The sequence below is a fragment of the Herpailurus yagouaroundi genome, unplaced genomic scaffold (genome assembly GCF_014898765.1).
Source record: "Herpailurus yagouaroundi ecotype Mexico unplaced genomic scaffold, PumYag 253, whole genome shotgun sequence".
Taxonomy (NCBI): Eukaryota; Metazoa; Chordata; class Mammalia; order Carnivora; family Felidae; genus Herpailurus; species Herpailurus yagouaroundi.
The window spans coordinates 841,330-863,271 of NW_024412470.1; the positions used below are offsets into that span (position 1 = coordinate 841,330).

The 21,942-nt window shown below is 36.4% G+C and overlaps 1 protein-coding gene across 5 annotated transcripts in view; it reads right to left on the reverse strand.

Annotated features, from left to right (window-relative positions):
* Positions 1–21,942, reverse strand: part of USH2A (usherin) — a 751,068-nt gene that overhangs the window by 677,677 nt on the left and 51,449 nt on the right. For all 5 annotated transcript variants that reach the window (XM_040461001.1, XM_040461002.1, XM_040461003.1 and 2 more), the window contains exon 4: positions 14,858–14,990. In XM_040461001.1, the coding sequence (XP_040316935.1) occupies positions 14,858–14,990 (133 nt within the window). The remainder of the gene's footprint in view (positions 1–14,857; positions 14,991–21,942) is intronic.

Here is a 21,942-nt window from a genome sequence, read left to right on the forward strand (position 1 = left end):
TTTATTTTTGTTTTATTTTATTTTCACTTTTTCACTGCTGCTGTTCATCCTTCGGGAGCCCCTGGACCTGCTGGAGCTGGACTCCAGCATTCCTCATTGGATAAAGAACATTTATAAAAACCTACAGTTAGCATTACACTTTGTGGTGAGAAACTAAATGTTTTCCCCCTGCAATCAGGAACAAGACACTAATGTCCACTCTTGCCCCTTCTATTCAACAGTGTTCTGGGCATACCAGCTAGGGCAATTAAGCAAGAATAATATACATTTTACAGAATAGAAGGGAAGAAAGATGAATGTGTCCCAGGAGAAATTTAAAATTATAGAATTTTATAAATTATAAAATGAGATAAAACTAATTCTCAACTTGGGAACAAATAAATGCTTTTGTTCATATAATGGGATATGAATAACACAACTACAAGGAATGAACCAGATCTCTAATAATTCCCCATTTTTGTGCAAGCACCAAGTTGAAAATACACTAAGAAGCCATTCTGTACATTTTAACATGAAGATAATAGCATATATTATGTTATTTAAGGATACTTACCTATATATTAGGTTTAACCATCTGAAATAGCCAATATTTGGTCATTTTTAATGTAAAAAATGGCAATTTTATATGAGTCAACCTTATAACAAAATCATACAAATATACATGAGAATGATAAATGTAAATGCGTAACAGGAAAGGAGATCTTTAAGAATCTTTAAAAATTGCTTAAATACACTTTGAAATTTCAATTTCACATGTCCATTGCCTGGGAAATCACTGACATAAAGAAAGTGGGGGTATTTCTAAATTATTTTAGAAGGTTAGATGTTGCTATAAATGTTAAAGTCAAATAAATAGTAATAACAATGTGAAGTTAGTAAGATTAGATCTGCCCCTTGTGAACCAAAAGTTTTAGAAATAGAAGTATGATAATTAGCATAGGTAGTTTTAGAGACATCTACCCATAGGTTAAAAGAACTAAAGATAATTACTGAATTTCTTTTTGGAAATAATATCTAAAATGATATCAAACAGAATCCTCCTTTTTTAAAAAAAAAACAGAGCTTAAAGACTGAGCATTTTGACAATACCATTAACAGATTCACATGTAAAGAACAAAATATCAATGCAGTAAAATAAAAGCTAATATATCTCCTTTTAACAAAGACTTAGCTAATTGCCTTTCATCATTTCTATCAGGAATTCAAATTGAAATTAAAGGTATGCATGAAGAGATAGGTTAATTACCTGATTTCTATTTACTTCATTGTGACACTAAAGAAAACACTTTTTCTACAACAAATTTTATTTTTTTTTAATTTATTTTTTTTTAATTTTTTTTCAACGTTTTTTATTTATTTTTGGGACAGAAAGAGACAGAGCATGAACGGGGGAGGGGCAGAGAGAGAGGGAGACACAGAATCGGAAACAGGCTCCAGGCTCTGAGCCATCAGCCCAGAGCCTGACGCGGGGCTCGAACTCACGGACTGCGAGATCGTGACCTGGCTGAAGTCGGACGCTTAACCGACTGCGCCACCCAGGCGCCCCTCTACAACAAATTTTAAAATAAATCATAAAAATCTAGAACTTCAAAATATGATGGTTCTAGAATAGAGTCAATCTTGCTCATTTTTTTTAAGTGCTCAAAATGGTAAGGGCTTCATGCCAAGAAAAAAACCTAGAGTGTGTTTTCTGGTTTTGTTGTTACTGTTATTGTTGTTTTTAGGCATCAAGAGAAAAGAATGAAAATATACTCCAATTATCATGTAACCATAAGAAGGAAATAAAGCTCCAAATGAAGCTATCATTGCAGACAATAAAAAACATAAGCATTTAATGTACAGTCATATACAATTAACACAGGTATTATTATACAAGTGTACAATACATACAGTATTATAAAATTTCTTGAATGAAGGAAAGTTTGAAAATTTACCTCCAGAATTATTATTTAAATCAGTGAAAAGAAAGCTGTTATCCTGAAGAATCAAAGGATGGCCACAAAATAGTCAAGAGTAATTGAATCAGAGAACAGAGAACAGAACCTGATATTATGCTAATTTCATCCAATTCCTTTTCTTCTTTTCAGAACCAGTTTTCTGCAATATCTACACCCAAAGTCTCCTTTTCCTTACCATTTAGTCTCATTTTAAGTGATCTACATTCGCTTTTCTCTATCGCTAGACTGAAAATGTACTCTTGATGGCCAACCTAGGTGTGATTTTCAGTCTTATAACTTCTCCTTAGTATTCTGGTGTTTGGTATTATTGAAGAACATCTTGAAATCATCATCATTTGTCTTCTAATATCCTAACCCTTGGGATACTTCTGAAGCTCCTTGGGTGCCTTTAATCTTTACCCCCATCTCCCAACCCTCTATCTGTAGCTCTATACTCTTTTTTTTCTAGTTTTCTCTCCTCCAATAATTTTATCTGCTTCTAGAACTTCAAAAATAACCTCTATAAGGAATATTCTTATCTCCATATCGCTAACCCTAAATCAGTCCTCAAATCCAGTCTCCTGTCTCAAACGACATTTTGCCATTTCTACTTGGCTATTCCATTTCTACCTCAAATAATCAACATTAATTCCCTTAAGCTCACTCTCCTTTCCCTCAGTTCCTCCCCTGCATTAACCTTTCTCTCCTTTTCTTCTTCTCCGCTCTCCTTTCCACCTCATATATGCACACATATACACACAAAATCCCAACATCCCTATTTCTCTTTATGATACACCTTTGACTTCTTCTTCTCCTTTAATCACCGGTATCTGCTCAACTACTTCTTTGTAACATTTTCCATCCTCACAGAGCAAGTCCATTAGAAATCACATCTGGAACACTGCCAGAGAGGTGAGGCTGATAAACTAATTTTAGCTATATCCATATACTCTACCCTTCAGATCCTCTCACTTCATCCACTTGTTGAGCAAACAGCAAATATTTATTGAATGGCTATCATGTGACAGGCAATCTTCCAGGCTCTAGGGATACATCAGAGAACAATGTAAACAAACAAAAAAAAATCACAGAATTTATATTCTAGAAGGGAAAATGTATACAATAAAAATACTAAGTAACTCATATACTAAGTTAAAATGGTAAGTTCCATGAAGAGAAAAAAAAGCAGCATAATGAGGGGCAAAACGTGGGGAACTGGAGGGTTGTAGGGAAGATTTCATTAAGAAGGCAATATTTGAGCAGACCCAAAGAGAGGGAGTCAGCACTATGGAAATCTGAAGGTATAGACTTCCAGTCTAAAGGAACAGTGAATACGGAAAAGACCCTAAGACAGAAGTGGGCTTCGCATATTCAAACAACAGCAAAAAGGCCAGCTTGGGTGAAACAAAGTGAGAAAAAGAAATGGTAGCAATAGTAACGCCGGAGAAGTAACTGTAGTCAGATCATGTAGGTCTTATAGGCCATCATAAAAATGGTGGCTTTCACTCTAGTGAGGTAGGAAAATAATAAAGCATTTTGAACACAGAAGTAACATGATCTGACTCATGAGTAATGGAACAATCCTGGCTATTGTGTTGAGAAAAAAGTGGATGGCAGGGTGGAGGCAGTTAAAAGACTTTGCATTAATCCACGCAAGAGCAGCAACCATGCCCTGGACTGGGGTATCTCTAGAGCGAGTGTGAGTTGGAATCAAAAGCTGGACATATTTTGAAGGTAACATCAACAGGACTCTTCTGATACATATGTCAAATGTGAGAAGAACTGGCAAGGACTCCAATCTTTCCTTCTGAAATAGTGGAAAATGAAACTGCACTTACCTGAAATGGGGAGGATTATAGAAGAAATAGTATGTGTATCAAAGTAAGAGGTCTAAAACATCCAAATTTCAGTTTTGGAAAAAAATGAGATATAAATTAAGCATCCAAATGGAGATTTTAGATAGTCTGATGTGGCATTCTGGAATTTAGGAAAGAGGCTGGGGGAACGAGGAAGGAAGATAGATTTCGATTTAGAATTTAAGCCACTTAGACAGTATTTAAAACTTTGAAGCGGGAGGTGAGGTTTAAGGGAGTGCATGTCTACAGACATGGAAACAGAACCAAGGTGTGAGTCCTAGAGTACCAACGTTAAGAAAGCCAAGTGGATAAACAGGAACCAGGAAATCAAAGTGAGACACAGCAACTAGAAATTCAGGGACAAACCGGGAGATAATGTGGTCTTACACACCCAGTGAAGAAAGTATAACAAGGAAGGAGTGATCTCAACTCTTTTCAGTGATGTTGATGGGTCAAATAGGATAAAGATGTGAAATTAACTATCAGATTTATGACATGAAGGTCAGCAGAGATTTGACAAGTATAATTTAAATGTTGTGGTGAGCTAAAGCCTGACTGTAGACAGTAGAACTGGAAAAGAAAGAGTGCTATCACTGACAAAACAAGGAGGAAGTTTTGCTTAAAAAGAGGAACAAAGAAACAAAACAAAACACTTACTCTGGTGGAGGATGTGGGAGTTAAGAAAAAAATTTAATGGAAGAATCATACCATATCTGTATGTCCTTGACATGTTCCATTAATACTAGAGAAGTTCCAAAACACTAGAAAACACGATACAGGAGCAATGGGGAAAAATGCTGTGAAAATTACCTTGATAAGATCTAGATTATATGACAGAGGTGGATAAATACAGCAGTGGGAATTTATAGTAGTTATTTTATTACTTGTTTTAATTTCCTCGTGAACTGGAAGGTATTATCATCAGTGGAGGGTCAGGATAAGAAGTAAATTTAAGGACAGAACAAAACGTGTACACGGTTACCCAAAGGCAGAACGTGAATGCGTAAGGGAAATACGGAATGAACCTAGGGCAGCATCATGGGCACATAGGAGGTTTATGGTCATAAATGTTAGGTGGCACAAGTCATCCTGATTGGGTCTATTTAACCAATCCAGGGTGTTGCCATGGTAATACTAGCAAGTGAGGAAAAATAAAAAGCAAAGGAGTCAAGGTGTGTGCAAGGAAGTGATTCTAATATTTGACCATGATGCTTAAGCTCAATAAGAAGGGACAGAACACAACAAGGGAGTGAGAGACAGGGGAAATTTGTTTCAGTAAATTGATTAAACATCCCAGAGGTGTTGAAGAATGGCTGGATTCAGGGCACCAGAGGGTGCAAGTTGATAAATATTAGCACATATCTGACAGAAAAAGGAAATGCACAATATTTATATGCTATACAAACTGATTAAAATACTGCTTCTGGACAAAGGGAGCTCTAGGAGGCACAGACATGAAAAGTAACAATAAAAAAAAAGTGAGGAATTGTCACTACCTTTCAGCTTCAAATACTGGCAGTGAATAGATTTCGGGCAAACCAAAATAAATAAAAAACAAAAAAACACGTTAAAAGTTTAAAAAGCCAGAGGTACAGTTAGGATCCCAAAAGGCCAAAAATTACTCCAGAAAAAGTTATAAGAGATAACTACAAGGTGAATGCCTAAATTCCACAAAAATAATCCTTGAGGCCAAATAATAATCCTTCTAGGTCCAGACAGCCAGAGACTGGCCATCGCTGAGACAGCCTAGCAGACAGCAGAGTTAAAGCCGAGAGTTGGACAAAGAAAGAAAAGAGGCACAGATTAGATGTTACAATAATGGTTGGACTTCATCTTCGGATTAAGACATGGACAGATGCAAGAGACCATCACTTTACTATCAACCCAACAACCAAATTATGCCAGGAAAACTATAAAATCATAAGCACACAGTGAGTCTGCACCCAGCCCGATTTGATCCTCAAACATCTGAAACCAGTGGTAAATGACTTAACATTGAAACTGTAATAAAGCCCACATCCAGATCAACTTCAAATCAGTGTGACGTTATTCTTCTCCTACTCACTTTCCTCAACAACGCCCCAACACTCACTCGCTCTCGCTCGCTCTCTCTCTCTCTCTCTCTCTCTCTCAGCCTGATAGAGTGCTCTTTCCTCTAGAGGTAACTATTATTCATTTCTGTCTTTCCAAACCTATATACAATGTCTAGTACACAATATTTATAGACACATGAAGAAGAAAATGTGGCCCATTGTAAAGACAGGAAACCATTAATAGGAGGTGATGCAGATATGGCCCAGACATTAGTTATTAAATAAGGATATGAAAATACCTAAGACAAAAATACTAAAAGATCTAGTGGAAGTGGTGACTGACAACATGTGAGAATGGATGGGGGAAATCTGAGTAGAGAGATCACATCTACCAAAAAGTAGCCAAATAGGAATGCTGGAAATGAAAAGTATGAGATTAAGAATGAAGACTTTTCTACATAAGCTTAACAGCAGCCTAAATAAAACAGAGAAAATGATCAGTGCATTTCAAGGCAGGTCCATGGAAAATATGCAAAGAGAAACACCAAAAGAAAAGAGTATGGGGAAAAAGTGCTCAGGATCTGTGGGATGATATCCAGTGCTCTAAAATAATTGTAACTGAAGTCCTAGAGAAAAAGAAGGAAAATGGAAAAACAAGAAAGAAAATTTTTAAGAGATGGTTATCAAGAACATCTGAAAGTAATGAAAACATCACTTCACACATCCAAGAGTATGATCAAACCTCAACCAGGGTAAACATAATAAAAACTACACATAGGCACTACTTAGTTCAACTGTTAACATCCAAGAGAAAACCTTAAAAGCAGCAAGGGAAAAACAACCTACCACATTCAAGCGAACATTGATATGAATGACGGCTTGACTTCTCGTCAGAAAAAAATGAAGGGCAGAAGACAATAAATTATAATTCTTTAAAGTGTTGGGAAAACATTAACAATTATCAATTTGGAATTCCTGTAAATGGAACCAGTGAAAATATCCTTCAAAAACAGAGATAAATTAAAGACATTTTTGAAAGTTGAGTTTGTTTCTCACAGACTGAATCCTAAGCAATGGAAAAGGAAGCACTTCAGGCTGAAGAGAAGTTAACACCAGATGGAATACAGGAGTTTCAGGAAACAATGACACATACCAGAAAGGGTTAATCTTTAAAGAGAAAAAGAAATTATTTCATGGGGTTTACCTACACAAAGTACTTTCAAACATATAGCACATCATTACTCAAAATTTAACATTCTTCTCTCCTCACCCCAGGAAAATTTTGACTCTGAGCCAAAAAAATTGATACAGTTTATGACCATCATTTAAAAATACTTAAGTTTCACAAAATCAATAAGCTTTAACATGGCAAAATTTGATTAAGTACCTTTCATGAACCATGTCCATATTATTTGTAAGTTTTACAAGTACCTTGAAAAGTATGTACACACATGACAAATTAGAAAAATTAGGAAAACAAATCAGGAAATTGGATTGAGAAGTAAAATTCTTTTTTTTTTAATTTTTTTAACGTTCTTTTATTTTTGAGAGAGAGAGAGAGACAGCACGAGTGGGGGAGGGGTAGAGAGAGAGAGAGAGGGAGGGAGACACAGAATCCTAAGCAGGCTTCAGGCTCTGAACTGTCAGCACAGAGTCGAACATGGGGCTCAAACCCACCAACCGTGAGATCATGACCTGAGCTGAAGATGGACGCTCAACCGACTGAGCCATGCAGGTGCCCCGAGAAGTGTAATTCTTTGCCAAAATCACCTGACTTTTAAGAAGTAGAGCTGGGATGCAAACCCAATTCTTTCTTATTCTAAATCTCATGCCTTGTTTCTTAGGTACTAATTATTACAGCAATAGAAATTTGTATGTCCAATAACCTAAATGTCCAATGTAGATGTGTGTTTTGTCAACCCATGTTCAATTCAGAGAGTATTATACTACATACTCTTGTTTTTTCTTGTACTAACACATCACGAACCTACTCCTCTGTCTCTACAAATAGACATACTTCCTTTCTCTTAGTTTTGCATATTTTTCCAATTTAAGTATAATTTAAACTTTACTTAATCAATTCCCTCTTGAAATGTTTAATTGGTTCCAATTATTTGCTACTTTAATTCTACAATGAGTACTTTTGAGTACATATTTAAGGTTTTCTCTGATTATATTCTTGAGATATATCCTGGAAGTAGAATTCTTGGATTAAATAGTCTCCACATTTTTACTTATTGTAGTTTGCCAGATTATCCTAAACTCTTTCCACAGTAGTATCATCTCTTTTTTATTCCTTGCCAAATTAAGCATAAAATGATAAGCATTGTTTAAATTTTAAATTCTCAGTTTACTAGTCAGATGTTTTCAATATTTTCCTATAGTGTTTCTGGCCACGGTATCATGCTAATAAAAGTCTTCAATATGCCAGGATTAAGAAACATTTGCTTTCATTTTCCTCTACTACCTCACGAGGACATACCTTGCATTTAAATTTTAACTCATCTGCAGTTTTTATTTTGTACAGTTGGAGGGAATACATTTAACTTATCTTTTTATTTTGTAACATAGTTGGCCAATTGTCCTGATTTATTGCGAGACATCTCTAGGACAATCTGAAACACCAACTTAACCTTTAAATAAACCCCTCTATACCTATATGTGCCTTGTTTCTATACTCTTCTTCCATGCCATTAACCTGTCTTAATTAATCGATTTCTATACTTTTCAATTTCTTTTTTTACCCTAATTCCAAAAAACATTCTCTCAGAAAAAAATTTATCATAATCTCAACCAAAAGAAAAATGTCAGATGTTTCAATATTTTCCTTTCCTTTCCTCTATACCCAGGTGAGGTTAGACATATTAACCCATGGGACACCAGCACAGATTAAAAGTAGTATTTCAACTAAAGAATGAAAAACAAGCAGATGAATTAATACACAACACACAGCAGAACACATGGAAGGGAAAGGACATTGGAGTTAGCTTTAGATGGTTATCTTTTTCCTCCCACGAAAACTTTCCTCCCACGAAAAGTTTTGATTCACAAAATTTTGTGTTTTTAAACCCAAAATTTGGAGGGCCGTTGTAGTTAATTACCACAGTGATATTAAAGACTTCTTATAATTACATGTCTGCTACCGTAACTCCTCCAGGTTTTATGTCCAACTAGAGGCATTGAAATACACCTGCACTGGAAGAAAATGTTCTAAGAAGGAACTTATACATATTGGTTCATAGAGATGGTCTAAAGTGTTTCTATTTGTATATTAAAAAATCAACTCAACCAAATCAGGTTATCTCATTAGCATCAATACATTATATGTATAGATATTCCATTAATATGTATACAGGGGTCAGTGAAATGCATTCATGTGGTCATTGATTAATTTCCTAGGGGAGGCAAAGACAAGGCCTGCAGCAAAAGAAAAGTGTGATCGGCAACACATTTTTCTAGAAAGTTATGGTAGATATGAGACCCCACTAAAAAAAAGCTCTGTAGCAAGCCAACATTCACGTGAAAAGTTGTTGCTTCCTGGGTACAGAAATAGGGAAACAAGTTAAGCCCAACCAGAGAAAAAGAGGAAAGACATCTAGATCTCCTATGGGCCTTAGTTTGATATGCCTGTATTTGAGGCAGTGTCTGTTCCAAAGCACAGACAGCCGGCCCGGCACTGCATGAGAGCACCCCTAATTCAGCTCACAGTAATCTCTTGCACAATTACCTCTCCTGAATGAAACCATCTTGGATATGGACAAAAGTATGGAGGACAGTGACTTAATTTTTTGATTAAAAAAAGGAGCAAGCGAGAGAAAGAAAATGATTTATAATAAGTCCGTGGGAACATTCTGTACCTATCTCTTTTCTGATTAGAGAGGTGGCATGGAGCCTGGCTCATTAGGCAGAAGTAATGAGCCAGTCTACATGCCATCTCTAATTAGAGAAAAGATACAGTAGGTACAACTGTACCTATAAATTGATAGAATAAAGACAAAAATTATTTTAAAATACCCTTTCCCTTGTAGCACTCTGATGCCCAAATCTTAAGGAGAAAATTGTAGTAAAAATTAAGTAACATTTGAAACAAACCCCTTTCCAATGATATGTTTTCTTTTCTTTTTTTAAAGTTTATTTATTTTTGAGAGAGACAGAGAGAGAGAGAGAGCGAGCATGAGCAGGGGAGGGGCAGAGAGAGAGGGAGACACAGAATCCAAAGCAGGCTCCAGGCTCTGAGCTGTCAGCACAGAGCCCGATGTGGGGTTCGAACACACAGACCATGAGATCATGACCTGAGCTCAACTGACTGAGCCACCCAGACGCCTCTCCAATGATATGTTTTATCATCAGAAGTTAAATTTCTTTTTACACAGCTTAATAACAAATATCATATTCAGTCCACAGTGTCCTTTTGAAGCATTCATTCAACATCTAGCATGCTGAAGAAGAGCAGAAGCAAGTCACTTCAACCCCACAGTGCATAGCAGACTAATTTATAGCACTATCGAATACTTTGAGCAACAATTTGGTGCAATAAAACACTTTTAGAAGTACTAATGGGGATTAAATATTGAAACAAGGCTCACAAGATTTAATGTTTTATTAAGAAATTCTGCATGCAGGGTACTTTATAAAATTCTCCAATACGCTAATTACTCACACCAAGTTTCTAAATATATAGTTTCCTTCAATTAAGTCTTCACATAAGCTTAGCTTGATCGAAGAGCATATACAAATTAAATAGAGTTATGTCCAGACACTTTGTCTTCTGATTTCTCAGCAATTCTATGGAGAGACATTGTTATCCCTACTTACAATAAGAGCATAGGTGTTCAAAGAGGTTAATAATAGCTGCCACTCATTAAACATTTACTATATGATAAGCAACATATTCTACACATACATGATCCCATATAATTATTATTACAGTCCTATTAATTGTTTATGAAAACATCCTTTAATAGATTAAAACCTGAGATTTTAAAAGGATACACATTTTTATCAAAGGCACACAACTGGATTGGATTCAATTCTGTTTTTTGACACCAGAGCTAGGAAATTTAACCACACAGTTTTAGAATTTATTTTGAATATCAAAAATATACATCTGGGGCACCTGGGTGGCTCAGTCAGTTGAGCGTCCAGCTTCGGCTTAGGTCATGATCTTGAGGTTCATGGGTTCAAGCCCTGCATCAGGCTCTGTGCTGATAGCTCAGCCTGCTTTGGATTGTGTCTCCCTCTCTCTCTGCCCCTCCCTCACTTGCACTGGGTCCCTCTCTCTCTCTGCTATACTATATCTACTATACACAACTGGCAGGATTGTATCACTATTAGAATTAAAACTAAGCAAATTCACTGGACTTAATTGAGGTCAATATAAAAATTGATCGTATTTTTATAGAATAAAAACAAAACTAGAAAATGAAGTTCAGAAACAATAGTAAGTATAACTGATGAAAAAAGAACCAAAAAATACATAGAACTAAGTCTTACAAATGAGTGAAACTTCTGTACAAAAGTTAGTACAAAACTAACAACATTGGGGTGCCTGGGTAGCTCAGTTGGTTAAATGTCAGACTCAACTCTTGACCTTGGCTCAGGTCATGATCTCGTGATTCATGAGGTCAGGCTCAGCACTGGTGGCACAAAGCCTGCTTGGGATCCTCTCCCTCCCTCCCTCTCTCTCAAGATAATAAACAAACAAACAAACAAACAAACAACTTTTAAGAGAAATTAAGAAATACATTTTGTTTGCGGATTAGAAGATCTGATATCATATAGATACCCATTTTCCCAAAATTGAGTTTATGATTTAAATCCCAGAATTTTGTGAAAATTGCAAAACTCCCTCTAAAATTCATATAAATAGACAAGACAATATTGAAAGGAAAAAAAGTTAGAAAAGTAAATACTTTCAGATTTTAAGACTTTTACGAAATGACAACTATGAAAACTAAATGTTTTGACTCAAATACAGGCAAACAAATCATTGGACCAAAAGAGAGAGCTCAGGAGCAAACCATCTTCACATATGCAGGTACATGATTTGTGACAGTTACCACTCGCTGCAGGGGAGCGAAGAAATGATCTGTTTAATGAAAATGGTTCTGGTGATATTCAAGTGAGAAATAAAAAATGAATCTTGACCCCCCCTACCTCATAACATACCCAAAATAAAGACCTATAGAAAACAGACCTAAATTTGAGAGGTAAAATAATAACATTTTCAGATAAAGTGTAAAAATAATATCTCCATGATATCAGGGTGTGCAAAGATTTCCTCAATAGGACATAAAAATATTAAGTATAAAAGAAAAATTAGTAAATTAGACTTCATTAAAATTAAGAACTTCTGTTGATCAAAGAACGCCATTAAGTTTTCAGCAACTACAATGTGCCAGATTCTGGAAAAACAATAATGTTTTTCATACATAGCCTCATTTGATCTTCATAATGAGACTGTAATGTCATCATCATCATTTCAAATTTAGAGTAACTAAAAGAATATAAGAACACTAATTAGAAAGGATACACCCCTATGTTTATAGCGGCATTATTTACAATAGCCAATATTTGGAAGTAGCCCACTGGTCCATTGGTTGATCAAGGGATAAAGAAAATATAACATGTAATATACATACACACACACACACACACACACACACACACAGGAATATTATTCAGCCATAAAAAGGAATGAAATCTTGCCATTTGCAATGACAAGGATGGAACTAGAGAGTAGAAATTGAAGCAAAAGTCAGTCAGTCAGAAAAAGATAAATAAACAATGTAACTCATATGTGAAATTTAAGAAACAAACAAGCTAAAAAAAAAATAATAATGAGAGACAGAGACAAATCAAGAAACAGACTCTGAATTACAGAGAACAAGCTGATGGTTACCAGAGGGGTGGGGGTAGGGTATGGGTTAAATAGGTGATGAGGATTAAGGAGTGCACTTGTTGTGATGAGCACTGGGTATTGAATCACTACATTCTACACCTGAAAGTAATATTACACTGTGCATTAACTAACTGGAATTAAAATACAAACTTAAAAAGTACATAAATTAAATAAATTTGGGCTAACTACAGTTTAGAGTGATTTAAAAGTTGTTCCAGGTCACGTAGCTAGTAAGTGGGCAGTTGGGACTTGAACTCAAGCAGACTAACACCAAAGTGCAAAGTCTTAAGGAACTATGCAATCAGACAGTTGCTCAAATGCGTATGTGGGTATATACATGTGTGTGTGTATAATAGAGATCTAGAAACAGAGATATGGAAATACAGGCATGTATCGTGATTTCTAGCAAATAACTGCTAATAATCTCAAAATATTAGGAATAATCTAAATGCTCATTATTAGGAGCTTGTTTTAAAAGTTTTTGTTACAGCTATACAACTGGGCATAATGCAGCCATTTTAAATGAGAAGGAATATTAACATAGAATGTTGTCCATAACATTTGGAGAGGAAGTATTTATTTTTAGAGGCCTCAGAGAAAGCATATGTATTATAATTTCATTTTTAGAAAATTATTTTTATAACCATATCTCCAGCTATATGTACTAAAGTTCTGGAAGGGTATAAAAAAGTTAACTGTATCTATGAAGGTAGAAAACTGAAATATTTTCTATTTCAGAGAGTTCTGTATTGTTTGGATTTTCTTATAATGAGTATTCATTATTTAGTAATATAAAATAATCGTTCCATTTTTAAAGTGTAGGCAATTTATAAACCATTGTGCTAATTATTTCAAGTTAATCCTAAATTCAATTTCTGGGTTTTGTTTTCAGGATGCAGTATATATTCTTTTAAACCTCTATGGCCTGTTTTAGGATGGGAAGATATGAATACCATAAATCTAGCTTATTAGTGTTGAATATTAAATTTCAGTTTCTTTTTTTATTTTTTTTTTCAACGTTTATTTATTTTTGCGACAGAGAGAGACAGAGCATGAACGGGGGAGGGGCAGAGAGAGAGGGAGACACAGACTCGGAAACAGGCTCCAGGCTCTGAGCCATCAGCCCAGAGCCTGACGCGGGGCTTGAACTCACGGATCGCGAGATCGTGACCTGGCTGAAGTCGGACGCTTAACCGACTGCGCCACCCAGGCGCCCCTAAATTTCAGTTTCTATTTAATATTCTAAACCCTACTTTAAAATCCAAACAAAAAAAAATATTGAGAAAATATAGTTTATCACATATTGTTCTTATGTAAATATTGATCAGGGGCACCAGGGTGGCTCAGTTGGTTAAGCTTCTGACTCTTGATCTGGGCTCAAATCATGATCTCATGGTTTCCTGAGATCAAGCCCCATGTCAGGCTCTCCACTGACAGCGCAGAGCCTGCTTGGGATTCTCTCTCTCCCCGTCTCTCTGCTCTTCCCCTGCTCATGCTTGCATGTGCGCTCTCTCTCTCAAAATAAATAAACATTTATAAGAAAAAGAAAAAAGAAATACACTTGATCATAATAGGTACATCTTAATTTTAAAGTTTCCCTAGTATAGTGGGTTGAAAAGTGCCCTCCAAAAGGTGCGTCCCCCTGGAATCTGTGACTGTGACCATATTTGGAAATACGGTCTTTGCATACGTAATTAAGGATCTGGAGCGGAAGGCATATAGGATCAGGGTGGGCCCTACATCTAACCACAAGCTCTCTTAGAAGAGAAGAGAAGGGAAGAGAACACAGACGAGAGGGTCATGTGAACCTGGAGGCTAAGGGGGCTGTGCAGCCACAAGCCAAGGAACGCTGAGGACTACTGGAAGCCAAGAGAAAGAGAGACATAGAACCAATCAGAACCTCCAGAGAAAACCAACCCTGCGAACCCCTGATTTCAGACTTATGGGCTCTAGAACTGTAAGAGGAGGATAAATGTCTGCTTTATTAAGCTCCTACCCAGTTCTGCTCATTTGTTGCAGCAGTACTAAGAAACAAATACACCTAGATATTTAAAACAATTATTTTTGACACTTTCTTGAGCAATCTGGTAATTAGACAAAATAAGTAATTTTCTGAAGTCAGAATCTTACCATTTAAACTCTGTCCTATTTGTGTAGTACCAGAGGCAAAATCTATAATTGAACCACTTAGAGTCCTTGCATCAAATGCTGTATTATCTTCCTCCAAACCATTGATGAAGAAACTGATTTTTGTCTGATGCACCTGCAAGAAATTATCACCATTATTATTTTAATTACATAACCTTGCATTTTATCATAACTACATTTCAGCAGTCTTTCTCAAGTTAATTTCCTACTTCACTACTTTCTTCAGTTGGAAACACTGAAAATAATTTATCTTAATGGCTCAGTGATATATCTGTATGTTTATAGATCTAGATATGAACCTACCTATTATAGTTTTGTGCTGTGATTTGTACCATGGTATTTAGAGATATGCATAATTTTTTGTCCCGTATATTTAGCAGCACTGACTGCTATGCCTTCATAATTTTTTGAAAATATGCTATTTCTTTATATACTAGTTAAATTTGTTATAACAATAATTGGCAAAAACAGAATTCAATACAAAAGGTAGAAATATTCAAAACTAAGTATGCCAAAAATGTATAACCTGTGGATAGAATTTAAGTTGCTAATACAAAATACTTCCTGTAAACATTTCCTGTATTAGTATTGGTACCATAGTTGATGATTTTCAGCCGTACTTCCCCAATACAGAATATAAAAATTTGACAAGAACATTCTAGCCTAATTATTCAGACAACTTACCAACTCTCTACATCAGGGATCAACAAATTTTTTCTGTAAACAGTCAGAGGATAAATATTGTCTATTTGCAAACCAAGTGATTTGATTTTGTGTTCCAAGTGGTCCAGGTCACAACTGCTCAACTCTGCTATTGTAATAGGAAAGCAGCCAGAGACAATACATATGTGAGTTAGCATGGGTGTGTTCCAGTGAAACTTTATAAAAACATTTGACCAACCAGATTTGTTCCTGGGTTGTGGCTAGATGACCCCTCAATTATATCCCAATTGTAAAATGATAAAGTTATGAAATTTTGTTTCTGTGCAGTGACCCCTGAAGAGCCAACTCAAACTGTTCTGCAGACAACCTCATGGATGGGATTTATACAAAACTGTCAATGATTGCACGTATTTCTGAATAAAATGATCAGCCATTTGACATCAATGTTAGCCTCTACAAACAGTTCTGTTCAAGTGCTTTTAACTTGAATGTAAAAGGAATCATTGGTGCTCTAGCAAAGGAGCTGAAATGGCAAACAAAACACGAGGATGGGGGTGGGGGTAGCGAAAGGAGAGAGAAAGAGAAATATGTCATCTTGCAGGTGAAAGGTTAGATACTAACATCTTAATTAAAATATATCCAATCATAGCATTCAAATGCTATCCTATTAAGACTTCCTCACAATTGATGAAAATAACCATTCCCCAACATCTTTAGAACGTTATATGAGTGACTGTCTTAAGAACTATTTTCAACAGCCCTCTCTCTCCAAACAAACCAACCAATCAACCCACCCTGACAGTTAACAACATAATTACTTGGGAATAGTAATTCTTCACAAAGTTATCCAACATGGCTTTTCTCCATACTATTTAATCTGCTTTTATTAAAAACCAGGTACTTCCTTAACTCCACTGACCCCTTGTTACATTTTACTTAATTATAAAACATAGCCTTGACATAAAGAACTAAAAACACACGCCAACTCCTTGTGGGCCTGCATATACACCCCTCTTCTGGGTAGTAGGGCTGCATTTTTTTGCAGCCCATTTTTTACAGCCTGTTACTGTCATTTGGTGTTTGACTGTTATCATTATAAAAGATACAGGCTTTTCTACTTTGTTATTTGTAGCATTATCTCATGTTTTACAACATCTTTGCGCAACATGCAGGCACATGAAATATAACTAGTGAAAAGTTCTCGATGGTATTAATGCATAAAAAAGAATGTGGTTCCATCTCTACTGTCTTTACCCAGCCAAAAGCTGATGAACAGCCAATTTTCCTTTATCACATTAGCACAGCCATGAGGGAAACACATTTGTTCTACTCAGCTACACTAAAGATACTATTACCAATCTAACATATACATGTTTTATATCAGCAGTATTCTCAGAGCATGAGAGAGCCAACAATATATTAACACTAGCATGACAGTTTATTTAAGAAAAGAAAATTGTCTCTGTAGAGGGACAGAAGTTAGAAATGTATGGCTAAATCTCAGTGTCACTGGTCTAATAAAGGTAATAATTCTTAGGCTTTCTTTATAGCAGGTAACACTCCTGTGACAGTTCTGTCATATCATTCAAATAAAAATGTTGTCTTTTACAAGTTTAAGTGCACCTTTATTTTGAGTCAGATAGAAAGCATGTTTTTGATTTTCTATATTCACTGTATTATATCTGTAGTCAAGAGTTCAGGACCTTCTCTTTTTTATCAACTCATCGCATATTTGCTTAGGAGAAGGATTCGGTGTCACTTGCAGTGAATTCTGGAAGGATGTTTTCACTTTGTTGGTACTTACAAAATGATTAATGATGATCTCAAGCCACTCTCTTCTGTTGTCCCCTCCCCTATCAACCACCTTTCTATAAATAAGATTAAATCTTCTTTGGTGTTCTGTACCATGTTTTATATTCCAAGATTCTCTTAACTATTTTGCAATTCTGGTCTGGGGCCCCATCACACCAGAACTGTGAAGATGAGGGTAGCGCTTTGCAATAGCTCATTCTGATGATCCCCTTGCCAGTTATCTGGAGGAATAGGAATATGTGTGGTGGAATTTCTAATTTGTGAAAAAGAAAGCCTTCTGCTGAAGTAGACTTCACACCTATCTCATTTTCCACCCCTCGAGAATTGGAAGAGTTTGTACATGTTTATTGGTGTGGCATGAAGGAATGAATTGGCAAAGCCAGTGGCAGCTGGAGAAAGGCCTTAAATCCCCTCATAAGAGATTTAAAAAAACACACCGGAAAGAAGATAGAGGGGAGCAGGTCATTCTCACCCCTTCATTTTCTCAGGGCTTCATATTTTATTTTAATTAACTTTTTGGCCAAATTCATGTCCCTGTGATAGTCTGTACTCACTCCTTTGAGCACAAGAGTGTATCAGATTATTTTTTTAGGTAGAATACCTGATCATTGTCTTGCTTCAGCAGAGAAGTGTATAATTCCAGGAAGTCACACAATAGCTGAGAAGCTACCAAGAAAAAAATACAATCAAGTCCACCTGGACAGGTGTGTCTTAATTGTCAATCATCTGGTCCACTGAAATGCCAAATCTTTGTTGTTTTTCTATTCCTGCTGGCTACCAAAAATCCAAAGAAACTCCCAACTCAGGCTGGGAAGTAGGCAGAACACCTGCACTAATTTCCTCAGCGGAGAAATACTTTCCTTGCTGCCTCTATCTTTCTAGTTTCAATTTAATTCAATAAAGCCTGAACCCAGTACTCAAAGTGCCCCTATACATTATACCAAAAAAATAAAGTCACCACCCTTTCTCTCAAGGACCTTGTATGTATGACTAATTTTAATGCACTAGTGTGTGCATCACTATAAACAATGATGGTTGTTTTTAAGTTCTGACTCAGTGCAGTGAAGAAAGTGCTGTCCATTTCAAAGAGTTGCTTTGAGAAGTTAGGTCTTAATCCATTCACATATGATATATATATATGATTCTGGACCTTTTCTTTGGTACTTGTCTTTTCAAAACCATCAAACAGGCCTCCCAGAAATACCACTTTCATTCTCTTAAAGGGTTTCATTTTGAAGCAATTTTTTTTTTCCCTCTGAGACAGATCTAGCACATATGAGAGTGTGCACACACATGAGCCGGGGAGGGGCAAAGGGAAAGGGAGAAAATCTTAAGCAGGCTCCACACCCAGCACAGAATTCAATGCAGAGCTCAAACTCATGAACTGTAAGATCATGGCCTGAGCCGAAATCAAGAGTCAGATACTTAACCAACTGACCCACATTGGGGCCCCTAAAACAAAACTATTTTAAGAATTTTGAATGGGGGTGCCTGGGTGGCTCAGTCGGTTAAGCATCTGACTTAGCTCAGGTCATGACCTCATGGTCCATAAGTTTGAGCCCCACGTCGGGTTCTGTGCTGACAGCTCAGAGCGGGGAGCCTACTTCAGATTCTGTCTCCTCTCTCTCTGCCCCTCCCCCACTCATGCTCTTTCTTTCACTCAAAAATAAACATTAAAAAATTAAAAAGAATTTAGAATAATACTTTTGTAGATTTAATAGAAAGTGATTTGGCAACATATCTTGAATTCAAATTCACCCTCAAAAAATAATGATGGATGATACAAATATAAAGATCATCATTTTGAATACTAAAAAAATCAAACAAAAAAAAAATACTGGGATATGAATCTGAAGGGAAAACTTTGTGGAGGAAATATGTCTTGGACTTTCTGAAATAGAAATTTCCCTGAAATAGAATTTCTATTTCTAGGTTAAACAAGGCTTTGCAAAAAGGATTCTACTATTCCATCTATAATTTTTTAAGCATAAGGAAGGCAATTTATTCTAAAAATTCCATAAGATTATTTTTAAATATCACATGTACAGGGGGTGCCTGGGTGGCTCAGTGAGTTAAGTGACCAACTCTTGACTTCAGCTCAGGTCATAATCTCATGATTCATGAGATTGAGCCCCACATCAGGCTCTGCACTAACATTGCGGAGTCTGCTTAGGATTCTCTCCCTCTCTACCCCTCCCCCACTTGTGTGCAAGTGCGTGTGTGCACGCATACTCCCGTACTCTCTCTCTCTCTAAACAAATAAACTTTAAAAATAAAAAATGGGGCACCTGGGTGGCTCAGTCATTTAAGCATCCGACTTCAGCTCAGGTCATGATCTCACAGTTTGCGGGTTTGAGTCTGGCATCAGGCTCTGTGCTGACAGCTCAGAGCCTGGAGCCTGCTTCGGATTCTGTGTCTCCCTTTCTCTCTGCCCCTCCCCTGCTCGCACTCTGTCTCTCTCAAAAATAAACATTAAAAAAATTAAAAGTAAATAAAAGGTATCACACGTATGTTTTATTCCCTTACCTAAGCACATGTGGAATGTCCCTCTTGCTTACTATCTGAAACCAAAGTTCTTCTGAGGTTTTCTTACTCATCCCATCCCAATTTTATTTCTAACTAATTACCAACAATCTCATCTAATCGGAGAGGTCTCCTCCCTATCTTATGAACACACAATGCTTGTTTCTATCTCTGTGCTCTGTTCAAGCTATTTTGTATGGGAATAACCTTGCTACTTCCTTTCATCTCCCTAAATTTTTAGTATTTTTCCAAATATACCTCAAGTCCTGTATCTTCCAATAACTCTTTATCAACTATTTCAGTACTATAAAAGTGTTCACATATAGAAAAATTAGCAAGTTGGGCATTAAAATTTTTTATGTATTTTTCCTTTTTATCCTTACAACAATCCAACGAAGGTTTAATACCTCTATTTTAAAAATGATCACAAATAATTATTTAAAAAGAATCACAGAGAATTGAAAACAAAAAGGTTACATTATTCAAGGTCACATAGAAGGTTGACTGATTCCACGGACTGTTTTAACCAATTTTTGTTAGTCAGTTACACCCAGTTAGCATTTTGAAGTTACAGCCATCTCTTGTGTCAGAGCCATCCATGAGTCTCTCTGCTGTAACTCCACACAGTGAGGATTCCAGCTTTACATGAAACATCTCCCACAATACGAAGGGTAACAACCCCTATGAACTACATAATCACTTGTCATTTTCCTGACACTGTGCTGAATGTATATACTCACGTTACTTGTTCAGTTCTCAGACTGTCCTTCTGCAGTGGTCCCACCCCCAAAATGAGGACATGGAAGTGTTTTGTTTATTTTTGAGAGAGGCAGAGCAAGAGCAGGGGAGGGGCAGAGAGAGAGGGAGACACAGAATCCGAAGCAGGCTCCAGGCTCTGAGCTGTCAGCACAGAGCCTGACACGGGCCTCAAACTCACAAACCACAAGATCCTGACCTGAGCAGAAGTCAGACGCTCAACCGAATGAGCCACCCAGGTGCCCCAGAGGACACAGAAGTTTAACTGTGGACTTGGGGAACCCTTTCATCTTTGAACAACTTTACCAATATAAATGATTAAACTGAAAAATATCTCCTTATAACTTCAATTCATAAGGCCCAGCTCTAACTATTGATGTCACCCCAAAGAAATCCAATCCCTTTTCCATGTGGAAGCTCACAGATGTAAAGAAAGATGTCATTTTTCTCCTAAATGTTCTTCAGGATAAATGTCTTTCATTTACGTGGTGTTCTCAATACGACATGGTTTGGGGTCTCTCTCTTCTTAAAATGTGGCTCCAGAAATACTACAATCTCTACTTGTGATTTGGCTTGCCAAATTGAAACAGGATTACCACCTTAATATAATCCAAAATTGCACGCTAGATTTTTGCCAATGGCATCACACAGCTAAAACTGACAAATTATTAAGTTGAACTCACTTTTCCTAAAATACTAAGTCTTTTCTTTTTTACATCTCTGCCTAAAGCACCTCCACCCCATCCTGTGTATGTGCAGTTAGTTTCATGGACCCAAGGACAGAAATTTATATTTATCCATGTTATGTTTCATCTTGTTAGATTCAGCCCATTGCTCTAGGCTGTCAAAATCTTTTTGGACGCTATGTCTGTCATCAATGTATTTACCATCTTCCAAGATTTGTGTCATTTGCAAATTTGATGAGCATGCCCTACGTGCTGGGCAGAAGCTCAATAAATACTAATTGATTGATTGTCTAATTGATACTCCAAAAATAAAACCACCAATCTACACTGCTACAATTCTAAGCAGTAAAGACACCATTTTCCAACAGATAAATGTGTCATACAAGGATTCATCACCTTTACAGAGTGACCTTGTTTACTAACATGAGTTTTTATATGATTATAAATACTCTAGTCTATCAAATATTCCCTATTAAGTTGCATTTATACAAACTATGAATAAAAGAGTTGAGGCAATTATTCAGGGAAGGTTGATTTGGCACAAATTAGTCACTTGGGCTGCCCTCGAAAATTAGGAATGTGCGTGTGTTCCCATTACTGGTTTGATTCAGTGAATAACTGCTTATG